Source organism: Leopardus geoffroyi, chromosome C1 (genome assembly GCF_018350155.1).
Source record: "Leopardus geoffroyi isolate Oge1 chromosome C1, O.geoffroyi_Oge1_pat1.0, whole genome shotgun sequence".
NCBI lineage: Eukaryota > Metazoa > Chordata > Mammalia > Carnivora > Felidae > Leopardus > Leopardus geoffroyi.
In genome coordinates this window covers 20,079,317-20,093,996 of record NC_059328.1, presented here as the reverse complement: position 1 = coordinate 20,093,996, position 14,680 = coordinate 20,079,317, and the positions used below count along the sequence as shown (strand labels likewise).

The 14,680-nt window shown below is 48.6% G+C and overlaps 1 protein-coding gene across 3 annotated transcripts in view; it reads right to left on the bottom strand.

The window, feature by feature from the left end:
• Positions 1–14,680, bottom strand: part of ARID1A (AT-rich interaction domain 1A) — a 69,000-nt gene that overhangs the window by 2,850 nt on the left and 51,470 nt on the right. For 2 of the 3 annotated variants that reach the window (XM_045476202.1, XM_045476204.1), the window contains exons 5-19: positions 13,796–14,036; positions 13,424–13,513; positions 12,699–12,866; positions 11,691–12,003; positions 10,245–10,390; positions 10,038–10,147; positions 8,613–8,822; positions 5,880–6,087; positions 4,580–4,712; positions 4,231–4,406; positions 3,722–3,872; positions 3,506–3,640; positions 3,325–3,421; positions 1,959–2,850; positions 1,482–1,612 (exon numbers count right to left, since the gene is read on the bottom strand). In XM_045476202.1, the coding sequence (XP_045332158.1) occupies positions 1,482–1,612; positions 1,959–2,850; positions 3,325–3,421; positions 3,506–3,640; positions 3,722–3,872; positions 4,231–4,406; positions 4,580–4,712; positions 5,880–6,087; positions 8,613–8,822; positions 10,038–10,147; positions 10,245–10,390; positions 11,691–12,003; positions 12,699–12,866; positions 13,424–13,513; positions 13,796–14,036 (3,201 nt within the window). The remainder of the gene's footprint in view (positions 1–1,481; positions 1,613–1,958; positions 2,851–3,324; positions 3,422–3,505; positions 3,641–3,721; positions 3,873–4,230; positions 4,407–4,579; positions 4,713–5,879; positions 6,088–8,612; positions 8,823–10,037; positions 10,148–10,244; positions 10,391–11,690; positions 12,004–12,698; positions 12,867–13,423; positions 13,514–13,795; positions 14,037–14,680) is intronic. The other variant, XM_045476203.1, reaches the window with a different exon arrangement.

Sequence of the window (14,680 nt, the reverse complement as noted above, 5' to 3'; positions counted from 1 at the left end):
CTCAGGCCCAGTTTCCTACCCACTGGTCAATGCTACCGTCCCTCTTACGACACCCTACGTCACACTGCCAAGTGTAGCCCGAGGCTAGGCACGGTGGGGTGACCCCTCTAACACGGGCTGAGAGAAGAAGAGATGCAGTGTGGACAGATGTTCACCTGCTCTCTTCTCCAAGCTCCCCAACATTCCAGGAGGCTAGACCTCCATGAATCAATCGTGCAACATAATGAAAGGGATGAGGCTTCGGTCCTCCAAACACTGGTGCAAGCTGGTGCTAGATAGACCCAAATCCCAGCTTGGATCCGAAACAGGCTAGTTATCTCTAGAAGAAAACCCTAATTGCCAGTCAGATTAAATCTCTGGCAAGACTACAGCAAAATGGAAAAAATAAGGGCTTTAGAATTAGAAAGACCTAGGTTTGAATTCTGGCTTTTCTAGGAACTAGCCATATGATTTAAACTCTCTAAGCTGTACTCCTTCTATCTTTCCACTGAACACGACGGAAATTCCTAAACTTTACACGGTGGTTCTGAGGACTAAATGGAATATATCAAATGCCTGGCATATGGAAATCAGTATCTGTTCCTTTTCTTTCTCATGTGGAGGCAATCTTATAAAATGGACATCAAGTCAGGCTTTGGAATCAGAAAGACCCTGATGATAGCTGTGTGAACTTGGGCAAAGATAAGACTCTCAACCGACTTACTCATCTCTAAGAGGCCACATGTGCCTCAGAAGACTGTTGTGAGGCTGACATGAAAGAAAATATGAAGGATCTGGCACAAGGTGACGGCACAATAAATGGTTAACTATTAATAACAATGCTCCCTAGTCAGCTCCTTGATAGATGGGTTGGTAAGTGCTAAGGATGATCAAAAAGACTGGGATGGTGCAGCAGAAACTCTTCCCAGCTAGTGGGAAAACTCAAGGTGCACACATCCTGTGGAGAGAGGATCCGGAGAACCATCTCTCTGCAAGAATGTAATTAAAATACCACCATCACCCCTCGCCCCCCGCCAAGCCTACTTCTTTGCACTTCCCTTTCTATACCTTAGGAAAATGGGATTGATAAAGACCTCCCGTACTCATGGTGGATGAAGTAAGAAGGGGAAAAAAAGAAACTGTCATGCTCACTAATAAAGACCACAGGTTTTTCTTGTAGTCTGAAAAGGTGGTGTCCTCACTCACACCAACAGAATCTGCATTTCTTACCGATTCCAAAAAGTTTCTCCCCAATTCCCTTTGAAGTCAATCCTGATACCTTACACAAATTATTATTGTTCCCAGTGTTCTGGGCCCATGGCCAGTGGCAAAGTACTGGCATGGAATCAAAGCACTGGCATGGAAGATACCAGAGAGTGAGTGAGAGGGGAGACCATGTTGGCCGGGGAAGGCTTAATTCCCTGTGTCATGTAGCACTGTCTACTTCAAGAAGATCTCAGACCCTCCCATTCTTCCAATCTTTCCGAGGCACCTGTACTCACCTGACTGAGGTTGAAGGTCATGATGCTGTTGTCGTCATACAGCAGGATGTTAATGGTGTCTAATGCCCATGTGCTCTCTGCCAGCAGCCCAGACTTGAGGGACATCATTACCCGCCATGCCTCCGGGGTTCCTGAAATAAACCTCCATGTCGTCCATCTACCAAGCCCAGGTTGGCCGGATGCTCCCCCAGGGCTGGCCCATCAGTCAGGCTACTCTGAAGATAACACATGGCGGGAGGCAGTTCCTATCTAGGAGAGGACACACATCTGCTTCTAGGCTCCCTTAGGACATCACTGCATGGCGCTTGCTTTTAGTAAAGCCTGATACCAGCTGTCTTCCTTATCCAAAGTTCTTTGGCTCTATTTCAGACAACACTGGACCAGATTTTATCTCATCCAGAATGTTGGGATGGAGACAAAAAAATGGACAAGACTTTAAGAAGAGATAAAGCAACCTGATCAGGGAGGTCTCCTTACCAATGTCTTTCATTGTGAGCCGCCTCCTCTGCTTCAACACAGGCTGTGTTGCTTCCACAGAGCCAGGTGGGAAGGTGATGTCCCGCCGAATCATGGGTGGCTGCACAGGGGCAGGTGCTATGTGCGAGGCAGGCACTGGGGGACCTGCCTTTTGCATCTTCATCCCAGAGTGCAGGAATGGAGACTTGCTAGGGGAGGTGCGGTTCTCCATTGGCCGGGGCAGGGGAGCGGGGCTGGATACCTGAGGAATGTGATTCTGCATGCTTGGCGGGGGCTGGTAGTTGGATGGAGGGGGCCTTGTCATGGGGGGCACGGGGGCAGAGGGACCATACGGGGGCTGACGTGTGCCATGGGAAGGCCACGGGCCTTCATGGTTGGCCCTCTGATCCGTGTGCAGCATTTCATCTGTTCGGTTCACACCATGATAGGCGGGGCCCTGGGGGGCAGAGCCAGTGCTCTGCCTGTTGGCGTAATTGTAGGTCATGTCATTACGCCCTTGCCACATGGTGCCTTGCTGAGTAACCTCAGCCGATGCCTGTATGGGGCCGCCCATCATTTGCGGTGGCATGTTCTGCTGGGCATTGGAGCCGGGGGGTGCAGAGACACGGTCTCGGCCAAACTGGAATGGAAACTGGTTCTGGGGGCCGCCTGCTGGTCGGCGCTCAGTAGCAGCAGCGGCAGTGGTGGGGTAAGTGTTGCCATACTGGTTGTATACATCTTGCTGAGGGGAAGGCTGGGCAGCTTGCTGCTGGCTGGCAGGCTGGGGCTGGGCTGGGGGCAACTGCTGCTGTTGAGGCTGCCCCTGCCCCGTGCTGTACGGCACACTGTACATCTCCCCTTCGTGCCGCTTGGCAGGAGGGCCGTACGTGCCATCCATCGGCCGCTTGTAATTCTAAGACAGGGACAAGCAGAGGGGAGGTTAAATTCTGCACTCAGGGACCCAAGATCCACACGCAGCTGCCAAGATGGCTACACCAGACACTCGCCAGGCTTACTTCCACTCCTCTAGAAGAGGACACGGTCTCCAAGCGAACAAAGGATCCACCTTTACAAATGCTCTTTTAAAGTTGTTTCTGAAATCAAGAACCATTCCCTATTCCCCTCTGGTTCTCCCTTGCTCTGCGTAGAAAAATGTACATAAGTCTAAAAATCAAAATAAGGCCTGTATCTGGCCCTTGTGGAGAACTAGAGAGACTGGACTAGAATCTAAACAGGACGAGGTTGAGGGCTTGGCTCTTCAGCAGAATTGGTCATGTAGGTGGGAGAACACCAAAGTATCAAAAGCAAGCCTAAACTTTTCAACTTCGTGTTCTAACTGCCTCTCAAGGGGAACCTGTGTGTCAGTTCACCCTGCTACCCTCCTCACCTGCTGCTGCTGCTGATACATTGTGGTCTGCTGGCTGGGGAAGGGGCTGCCGGAAGGGGTGCCTTGAGTGGAGAACTGATTGCCATAGGAATCATGTCTGCGGGAGGGAGAGAATCAGAGGATCAGGGTGGGAAATGGCAAAGCCTGAGCCACAACGACACTAGGACCAGGGTTCACTCACCGTTGTTGCTGCTGCTGCTGCTGCGGGGGGTAGCGGCTAGGAGAATACATCCCCGAGTCTGGGTTGGAAGGCATGAGATTCGGCTGTGGGGCTCCAGTGCCCATGTTTCCCTCGGGTCCTATTCCAGGCTCCGTCCTAAACACAATTGAAGAAGTGGATTGAGTCCACTAGAGCTGTGGGGTGCTGGGGTGGGACAGGAGCGGGGGCCATGCTTACCTCACTCTGTCATAAGGACCTCCATAGGGATAGTGCTGTCGAGGTCCCATCGCCACATTTCCCAGCCCAGGGCCGGCAGCTCGGCTGTAGGGGTCTCCCATTCCGCCATTGGGGCCCTGCCCTGAGGACATGAAGGGATCACTCCCTGGAGCTGAGTACAGAAAGGAAGGCAGTGAGCAAACGGGTAAGCCAGCAGGCCTAGCAACCCACACCTTGCCTGCCCCAAAGACCAGGCCCTGTTTGGAGCTTGGGTTTGTTCCTACGGTTTCCCCGGCAAGTTCAAAAGAGATCTGAAGAGGCTCCAACCAGCAAAGAGCACATACTTGTTAAGGTATGACAAGGTAAGGCCAGGGAGAGGGAGACCAGAAAGGAGATAGGGACGAAGAGTGGTGGTTAGGTCTGGAAATGCCTTATCTCAGAAAATGGCTCGACAAGAACCCTGAGCCACTCTCAAGACATCCCCCCATTTCCCTGGCCTCAAGGGCACGAGGCCAACAGTAATTGGTCACCTTTCCTCATGCTGCCATAAGGATCCTTATTTGGCTCGTAGGACATGCGCCCCATCATGTCAGAGGTATTCATACTGGGCTGGTACCCAGGGTTTGGAGTCATGGAATTCCGCTTCTGGAATGTGGGGTCACTTCCATCAGGAAAGGCATCCTGGATCCCAACCGAATTGCTCCTGCTCCAGAGTGAGGAAAGCCAATTAAACCCCAAATAAAGCAATTCCTCCAGTAAGCAGGGCACATGCCAGTCACTGGCCGGGCAGGCAGAGCAGGGACCACTCTTGGGCTGCACAGAAGCTCATGCACTTCTGCTCAGGTCTTTCAACCCCCCTGCCCCTGCTCCTGGCCTTACCTCATGCCTGGCAAGGGGGGGATCTGACTGTGTGGTGTGGATGCTGGAGTTGGTGGCTTCAGGTCTCCTCCTTCTGCCATGGAACTGCTGGTTGACTGAGGTGTCTGTGGCCCCTGCATAGACCCAGATCCCGCTGTGGACAGAGATGTGGGGTGAGCCAGCAAGTGTTTAACTCTCACAGAAATACACAAATGCCCCAGGATCTTTTTGGAAGGGATTGCTATAAGGCTAAAGCTGGGGTTCTTTAAAGCCTAAATCACCCTTCTCAGCAGGAGATCGATCTATAAGGCCAGGTAACAGAGGAGGGAATTTGAGGGGTCTATTGCTCCTTGCTATAATTTCACATTTGGAGAACAGGAGTAGTGTGGCAATGCCATCACCACGCTAGTGATTTCCTGGACTCTCTGCCAGCTTCCCTGACTATTTTGCTTTCCTTCCCCAAGGACTCTGGCTAACTTACTAAACCCTGTAATGCTGGAGCCCAAGTTCCCAGGCAGAGCCCCTAGAATCCTAGGTAGGAAGGCTCCATCTTGCCCTAAACCTGCAGTGTGCTTTAGGAACCTAGGAGCTCCTACTCACAAGAATCTAGCACAGTGTCACCACTTAGGTTCCAATGTTCCTCCTCTAAGCTGATGTGAGCAGAACCACCAGTAATTAATGTTTCCATTAGTTACCATTCCCAACAGCAGACATCCCACTGCTTAGGCCTCCCCAGCTGATGAGTCATCTCAGGCACTCATTACACCCTCAGAGGTCAATACCAGGGCACATGTGTTTACACCCACCTTCTAGGAGCCCTGGCCCTCTTCCCTCTCCTTCCCATGCTTGCCCAGGACCCAGCCTCCTCTCAGAAAGGAGGGTGGGCAGAGGCCCTCCCATCAGAGAGTTCCATTCATATCCCTCCCTACCCGCTCCTTCCCATTCATTAGCATCTGAGCTCCCTGGGGAATTCAGGGCTCTCGTCTGAGCGGCATTCTAAGGCGCTGACATCAGTGGGCCAAAGCTCCCAGATGGCCCTGCCTCACTGCTATTTGTCAGATTTCCCCACTCCTCTGGTGTCCCTCCCACTCACTAGTTTACAAACATTTGGCAAGATGCCAGGTGCACAATGAAAATTAAAACTTAAGGGCTGCTACAGACTACGTCTCAAGGGAGTCGCCACCGTCCGCTCTTTAGTCTGCCAACTCGTTAAAGCCCTGTGGTAGGACAGGGCAGAGTACACGTCCCCGGTGCCAGGCACTGCCGGATAATGAGCCTGGACCCTGAATGCTTTGGTGGGGCGGCTCACCCAGATCCTTACCAGGAGAGGGAGGCTGGATCTTGGGCTGGGACTTCTTGGAATCAGCAGCTGCGAAGATGTCTGGGGGAGGGTCTTCCCCCCGTTCGATCTTGCACTCAAAGGCATAGAGACACTGGATGTACTGCTTTTTCAGGGAGCTGGCAGCGCTGCTTGAGGTGCCCACATTGAGGTTGGTCGCAAGTTCCCGCCATTTTTTGTTCTTGTTGACCTGTACAACCAACCAGAAGAGTCGGGGTACGTCTTCCACCTGATCTTCCTGCCCACAAGCCCCAGACCCCATCAGGCTTCCAGGTTCTCATCTCTTAGGGAATCACAGTTCTCAGTCAACCACCAAAGTTAACCCCGCTTGGTGCGTAAGTCCATGACAAATGTTAAATCCATGGCTAGCGTCCCTCCACCCTCAGCAGGCTCTATCCACAGATCACTGCAACTAGCAGACAGTGCTTATTCACATGAGGGCAAATTTCACATCACTGTTAGTGGGAGAGAACAGAATTTAGAAGGTATGATGCTTTACACAAGTATATTACTGAAAACTGTTGTGCAAATCACCATCAGATCCAAACCCCTTTCAAGGCAACAATAAAAAATCAGTTTTCAAAAACGGAGATGTGGTACTGTCAGCCACCACTCTGCCTGACTTACTTTTGTCAAACTGGAGGTTTCCGGGTTTTTCTTATCTTGGTGTGGGGCTCTTTGCACATTTTACATTCTTGTGCCACTGCTGCCCTCCTTCTCAGTGACATGTAACTAACTACAAGCCCTTCCCTACTAGTCACTATCCTGATTGTTCAGGAGATGCTTCAGGCCCTATAACTTCTCTGTGCCTTCCCAGCAGCTAACCTACCCTTCTGCCTCCTTTCCTAAGCTTCAGGACACGCTGACCAAGACCATGCCCCAATCCCTACAATTAGACAGTCTTTCTGCTCTAGCCAGGCAGGCCTCCTTCTTCATGCATTCTTACACTTATTCATCTACCTCAAAGGCTGGGAACACCAGCTTTCCAGTCCTAACCCATAACGGAAGTTCAATATGTTGTCATATCTACTGATCTGGTACCCGTGATACCAGAGAGAAGAGTGATAAGGAAGCAAAGAGAGGGACAACCTAGATGGTGGGGAGGTGACCAGAACACTTCCCTAGAACAGGTAATGTCTGAGATGAATTCTGAAGGTTGGAGATGGTGTCGGTCATGTATATTCCAGACTCTCTCCTATTTCCATGCCACTTAGGCCAGTCAACTGGAATGGCCCCTTCCTCTGCCTAACACCCTACTTAATCCTTCACAGAAGCTTAGGACTCATTTTCTGCCTTCTTGGAAGCATTACAGACTAGCTTATAACAGCGCTAGTTCTCCTCTGAACCCCGTCTTTAGCGTTCAATTACATCATAGCGCCTAAAAGGCTGGCATTCTCTCACAAACTGCAAGACAGGCGCAGGCTTCAGGATTCCCTCTGTACCTCATCCTACATCATTTAATGAATCCAGAAGCCCATTCAATCAAAAGCGTGCCAAACCTAAGCCAACGACCCCCCCCACCCCCCACCCCCGACCCCATCCCCACAGGCAGGAGAAGCCTGGCTAGGAAAACTCAACGCCAGGGATAACGGCGGGAATGAGCCCAGGGTCACCTCAGAAGCCTGCTGTGGCGTTGCTTCCCACGCCAGTTATGTGGCAGTGTGCACGTGTCTTGTTTTGTTTTGTTTTCCTTTGTGGGGGAGGGGAATAAAGCCTGAAGGGAGAAGGAATTCATAACTGACTGTTGGCTGGCTTCATTCCAATCACTTTCTTTTCTGCTGGTGACAGCTGTTTTCCTCTTCTGATTTAGAAGGTTTGGAATACATCTCTCGCTGCCACGCCTCCCCCTGAGCTAAGCCACAAATTCAGATCCAACAGCAGGCTCCTGATCTAATGACTACGTAACACACATAGGAGGAAAGTTTGCAAGGCACAGCATTGCCTCAACTGTGTGCCTCATGGGCTGAGTGTAAAGCAAAACTATAAGGTTTCAGAGCAGAGGCAGGGCTCAGGATGGAGTTCAGTTCAGAGTTTTTCAGCAGAAATGAATCCATTCACTTAAATATCCCATACAGAGTAACTAAACAATTTCCCAACCTACTTTGTCCTTCATAAACTATTTCTACTAAATAGCTCCTGAAATCCCATCTTCACCGGGAAGTTTCCAGGAATGAAAGGGTCAGCCACTACTATGGCTACCTGGGTACCATCTCACAAACCAATTTACGTGGCAGAAATCTTGCTGTAAGCTTTGCATATTATTTCCAGCTTTAGACAATCTAGCAGGATACACACTATCCCTACTTTACAAATAAGAAAAGTTAGGACTCAGAGTGGTCATACACCTTGATTAAGGTGACATATATTGTTAAGTGGCTAAGGAAGAATTCAAAACCAGGCCCATCTCTCCAAACCATGGTCTTGCTCGCAATGCCAGACTGCCTCCCATGGAATCAGAATGTCCACATTTTCCCTATCTTTGCACCCCAGTGAGACCCTAGACATATGGTAAACTCAATGCTAATACTTCATACTAGCCAGGGAGGTCTCAGCCTCCTGCCTATGGAAGCCCCATGCTTCCAGTCTATCAGTATGTGCCTCAGAGAGCAGGAGACGGTGACGTCCCTGTGGGATGCTTTGCACCAGGTGAAGCCACTGAGCACCTAGAGAGAGGCTTGTTGAAACCACAGGGGAAGCCAAGTGCTAGGCACTCACCTGAGTCAATCCACCAATCTCCTTCACAGACACATAGAGGCGATAGAGGTCCAGAGGTTTCCTACCCACAGCAGGCAGATTTGTCATGCCCATGGCCTTCTCCTCCGTGAAGGCCAGATAACGGTCCACCCACATCTTCCTCTCAGGCTCACCACCCAGCTCATACAACTTGGTGATCTTCTCATTGGTTGTAGTAGAAGAACTGGATTTCTGGAAGGGGCAGGTCAAGATTCATAGGAATCGGTCAGATTCAAAGCCTATGCTAAGGGTCTCAGAAGTCCCTTGATTAGGGTAGTGGTAAAGCTTCTTATTCTGGGGTACCTTGCATTTGCAAGGTCAAAAGACCAAATGAGAGCTAGAAATTCTTCCTGTAAAGGAAGGAAGCTAACACTGACTATATATAATGCATTGGGTGCTATGCTAAATGCCTTTTCATATTAGGTATTATAAATTATTCTCCTCTTCAAAGATAAGGAAGCAGGCACATGGAGGCCATTCCTAAAATCTCATAGTTTTTAAGCAGCAGAGCTAAGTGTCAAACCCTTATCCACCTCACATCAATGTCACTACTACTCCCCTGCTATCACCCAGGAGCCCAGGCATGCTTTTATACACTGTTTCTGAGAATTCAAGAAACTCAAAACATGATCTTGAGACAATGGGATGGACTAAAACAAAAAGAAACTTCCTCCTCTCAAGAAAGGAAGGGTCTCCTACGTGCCTGAAAAGGCTTTGGATGTTAATTATCCTGTCCAAGACAGGAAGATGGCTAAAAGGGTCTGAGAGCCAGAGGTGAAGGTCCACAGGAGGTGGCAGCTGTAGATTTTTACTTTCCCCTACTTTATAAGATGGGGAAAATGGGGTATGACAAAGGGCAGAAATGTTTCAAATGACTCAAACACTGAGCAGGTCCCCAGATTGCCACATAACCCAATAGATAGCACACTCAGGACCATCCTACAGGGAGGCCAAGCAAGGGCCCAAACCCCACCTGCCTCATCTCCTTCTTTAGAGAACCCAGGGCACCAACCATTCCTACTGCTCTGAGTAAGGTCCAGGAAGAGAAGAGGAACTACTTGCCTATGGCACACACCACCTATCAATGCATGAGGACAGGGTGCACAGTTTCACAGAGGGCATTACAGAGAATTCTACACTGCTGGCCTGGCACTTCCTCTATAACAGACAGCTGTGAGAACACTGTGTTATTTACATCAGGACCCCTTAGGCTAACTGAAATCTAATTCCATGAGCTATTAGCCTGGGAACCTTCATGATTAGAAGAGGTAAGAGCAGCCTTTTCTGAGATGATCTAATCCATGTCATAAAAGACTAGAGAATCTAGTCACCCTCTTTTCTTTTTCCTTCCTATCACTGGAAAGCATGGGACAGAGAGCTGAGAGGAGTCAAGATATAAATCATTACCTTGGATTTGGATTCTGTCTTGGGTGTCCCATCTGCCTTGTTGTTCATTTTGGTGGCTGGAGTTAACTTGACGTCCCCAAGGCCCATCATCTCTGGGCTGGCTGCCATCCCTGTAAAAGAGGGGAAAAAAATCTCAAGTCCAACAAGTGTGTGACAGGAAGATCATTCTAGACGAAATTCCTGGAGTGAGCAAGGACTTGTACTTACCTGCTGAATTGTTGGCCATGGTTCCACCCATGGGATATGGGGGTCCCTGAGGGTTGATCATGCCAGCCATACTATTAATCCCTTGCCCATAGGGAGGTCCTGTTCCCATCATGCCTCCCTGATTCATATTGGGGTAGCCTGGTGGCCTGAGGAAGAAGATGGAAAGTGTGAGAGAGAGAGAGAGAAGACACTGAGCTTCACACTTGGACCTGAGCTGAATAGAGTTTGTGAACCAAGATTACATAGCGAGGCTTATACAAGGAAAAAGTTTATGGGTTTCCCAAACCAAAACCATGTACCACCTGACCTAGATATTCCCATCTTCTACCTCCCACAAGAAGTTCTAAGAGGGTTCAGGCTCCAAACAGGACACAGTAAAGCTCAATTTTAAACGATCCAGTACTTGAAGAAGGAAGTCCTACAGTGTCTCTCTTTAAGTACTGCCTCCCTCTAAGGCACCTCCAGTGTCAAAATGTGTTTCCATACAAGGACCTTCTGTATGGCAAAAGGCCTAAATTAAATGCTCAACTTTACCATTCTTTGTTACGTCAAATCCCAACCAAACTGGACCCCTCACAGCATTGCACCTGGATGGACCTACTGCAAACCCTATGGTTCCATCATTCTTCAAAGTACTATCAAATTCACCTCTTTACCATTAATCACCCTATTCTACCTTAGTTCATCAAGATTTCCATCAGACACTTTAAGAACTGTAGCCACCAACAATGGAGTGCATGGACAGAGCCTTCAAAAACTAGTAGAATCATATTCACTGAAGTCAACAGCCACCAAATTGAGTGGCCAAGGAAGAATGGATGAATCTTCAAGTCATTAAACCAAATCACATGAGCTCTCTGCACTTTAGTACCAGACTCAAACACAAAGAACCATACAGAACAGTAGAAAAATGGCAAACCACAACCCTGCCATCCTCTATTTCTCACACTACAGATCCAAGTCATGTGTATATTAAAAATCCTTTTGGAAACCAAAAAACTAGATTGACACAAGAAATAAAGAAACTCTGAAGACTTATTTTACTCATCAAAATAATCTATGTTTACATACAACATCAGGTCATGTGAAACTTGATACCAACTGAAGACGCTTAAGAATCAGCACTTTGGATCCTGCGTCCACCCCCCCACCCAGCTCTCTCTGCCCCTCCCCACTGGTTCTCTTGGTTCTCTCTCTTTCTGTCAAAGTAAATAAACTTAACACGTGCGCGCGCGTGCACACACACACACACACACACACACACACAAAGAACCAGCACTTTTGTTGTGTATTTCACTGTAAGGAAACTCAGTTTTCAAAAGAGCTCTCAATAAAATACATATTTACCAAGATGACATGGTTTAGAACCAGAAGTGTCTCAAGAACCTGAATCACTTTACAATTTATTTCCTTGTGCTGACACTCTCTTTACTTCCCAGACCTTACCTGTTTTGGATAGAGTTGGCAGCAACATGCATGGCGACAGCAGTTTCTTGAGTTTTCCGGTTCATGCCCCCTGGTGGGGGACACATCCCTGACCCAACCTGAGGTGGCATATTGGCCATGTTAGGGCCATAAGGCCGGTTGCCCATGGAGGCATGACTCATTCTCCCTGGAGGGAGTGTGCCATAAGGTGGGATGCCAGGCTGCCCATGCATCTGACCTCCAGCACCCATAGGGTTCATGCTTCCAGCCATGCCTGCACTGGGGTAGTTAGCATTGGGCAAGGCATTATAGTTTGGCTGCCTGGGGTAGCCTCCTGGGAGGGAAAGAAGAAGAGAAGACACAGAGATTTGGTTAGTGACTCACTAGCAACTCCCAAATCTTGCTCAGCTCTAAAACTCCAAAGATAATAAATGATAGGAATCGCTCAATATTTGGTCTGGTAAGACCTACTTCATGGCAGCCTTCACCCCATTAAAAAAAAAAAAAAAAAAAAAGGTGGGGGGAGGCCAGGAGCATACAAAGGCAGGCCTCAGCTGTCCTCTCATCTTAAAGACAGTACACAGCACAAAGCAAGGCTGGCTGGCTGGCGAGGCTAGCTTTGTTGCTATCCAAGCCCTTCAACTCCCGGAATTCTTTCCTTTCTACGTGCAAAACCTGCATTCTCTCCCATGCTCTGTGTAAGACATTCAGTTTTACATCTGTCCAGGGCTCATTTTGAGCAAAGATATATTCTGTAAGGACTAATTTATTTTAATTACCATTAAGTGTCTGTGCCCAGTCTTGGGTTAAACACCTTCTTCCCATTTTACAGATGAAAAGAAGGCTCAGAGACTTGCCACTATTTTAGGGCCTGGCTATGTAAACATAGACTATTTTAGGGCCTGGCTTTGGTGGATTTAAAGCAAAGGGCAATCCTACTCTTGCAACCCAGATAGCAGCATATCAGACAAGGAACTGTTTTCTCCTCCCTCCCACCTGTATGTACTCCCAACTGGGCAATATACTCACCCTGTGGGCCGTACTGACTCCCCTGGGGACCATAGCTCCCCATGGAGTTCTGCTGGTAGGAGCCCATGCCTGTGTGCATCTGTCCACCCGAAGGCTGACGCGGAGATAAGGCCGAGCCGGGCTGGGGGGAACTGTACTGGGGCATCTGGGGGTTCCTCTGCATGTAACCTATTTGTGGGTAGTGTCCATATAAGTTATTACCTCAATACAATGAGAATAAATGCGCTCCCTTATCACAGGACTTCACCATCTACATTTTCTTTAGCAAATACTTGCATGAAGTCTCTTATGTTATTTGCTATATAATTAGGTGCCCTTTTAGGGACCCTCCGAAGTGACATGGCCATTAACCAGGGCATGCCAACTGTTTCTATTAAATGGGGGTTGAAAAGACAAATAGCAATGACAACAAAACGGTACATGATTTGAAGGGTAAAGATTTGATGCCGAGTCTTCAGTATTTGCTGACCAATTTAGGTACAATGTAGGGAGGAATCCATCAGAACACAAACACTGAGAAACAAAGACTGGCAGGGTGGGAGGAGCGGTACATGCACAGTGGAACCACTGGAGCCACCAACATGGTTAAACCCACTCTAACTTCACAATTTGCTGCTGGGATTGTCCTAAGCTTCCTGGTCATACAGCTCTCCCAAAGCTATTGCACAGGATAATCAAATGGCTCCCTTAGACCTCTGCACCTCCTTGAAAGCCCAGGGTCTCACCTCGATCTTGAGCAATGCTCGATTGATTCATGGAAGGATGCATGATGCTGTCCGACTGGCCACTGGGTGGCCGAGGTGGCATCTGGTTGCCTGCTCCAAACAAAGAAAGAAGCCAATAGTGGCTAAGCCTGGAAATTCTAGCTCAAAGGTCATTTCAGAGAGAAATGGCTCCTGGGAAGGCCAATACCAATACCACCTCCCAATACCACATACACAGAGGGACCCAACCAAGGGGCTCCCATCTCTCTTCTTCAAATGCTGAAGGGAAACTTTGCAGACATGCTCTCTGTGGCAGTGGGAGGCTGGGGCTCCCTGATATCATTGGGGACTAGTCCCCTTTCCCTCTCCCCAAAGTCCAGCATTTGAGGGTACCTGGCACTGCAGCAGGCGAGAGTGGTCCTGAGCGAGACTGGGCAACACTGGCGGGAGAGCCAACAGGGGACGGGGAGGGGCCTCGGATGCCAGGCAGGTGAGGGGAAGTATGAGGAGAGAAAGGAGACTGAGCTGGATTACTCTGCTCTCCTTGGCTGCTGGAAATCCCTGATGTGCTCACTCCAGGGCTCAGAGCTCCTTCTGTCCCCATGGGGAGATCGTCTATTGAACCAGACAGATCCTGAAACATACACACAAGGACATATATCAGCAATATTAGGCAGAAAGACTCTTCTTTCAACAGTCTTACTATACGGTTAACATCTTCCTTAACCAACCAAGAGCAAATACACTGCACACGTTATATAGTCCTGATACTAAAGCTTACAGATAGCAAAGTCTATTCAGAGCCAGATAGAAAATATTTTAGACTCTGTGGGCCATTAGCATTTGTCACAACTACTCAACTCTGCCATCATAACGCAAAAGCATAATCAGATAATACATAAACAAATGAGTGTGACTGCGTTCTTTTTTTTTTTTTAATCTTCCCTAGCTGTGTTCTAATAAAACTTTATTTATATCTATAAAAAAAAAGTAACTAGCCCATAAGCTGGAGTTTGCTGACCCATGGTCTATCTACCAGAAGCAGATCATCTAGTACTTTCGTCTTCTTTCCTGTCCCCAACATCTACAGTCATAGGAAAGCTGCTCTTTCAGTGAGCCTTTAGTTCTTTTCCAATGGGGAAACTTTATAAAACACTGCCAGGATGGCACCAGGAGTTGGCTACAGTTCCCCTCTCCATCAGGTTATTATAAAGTACATTTACCAAGGACACACTTGTTCCAAGTTACCATACAATAAACTTAAAGTGTAGGAGGTGG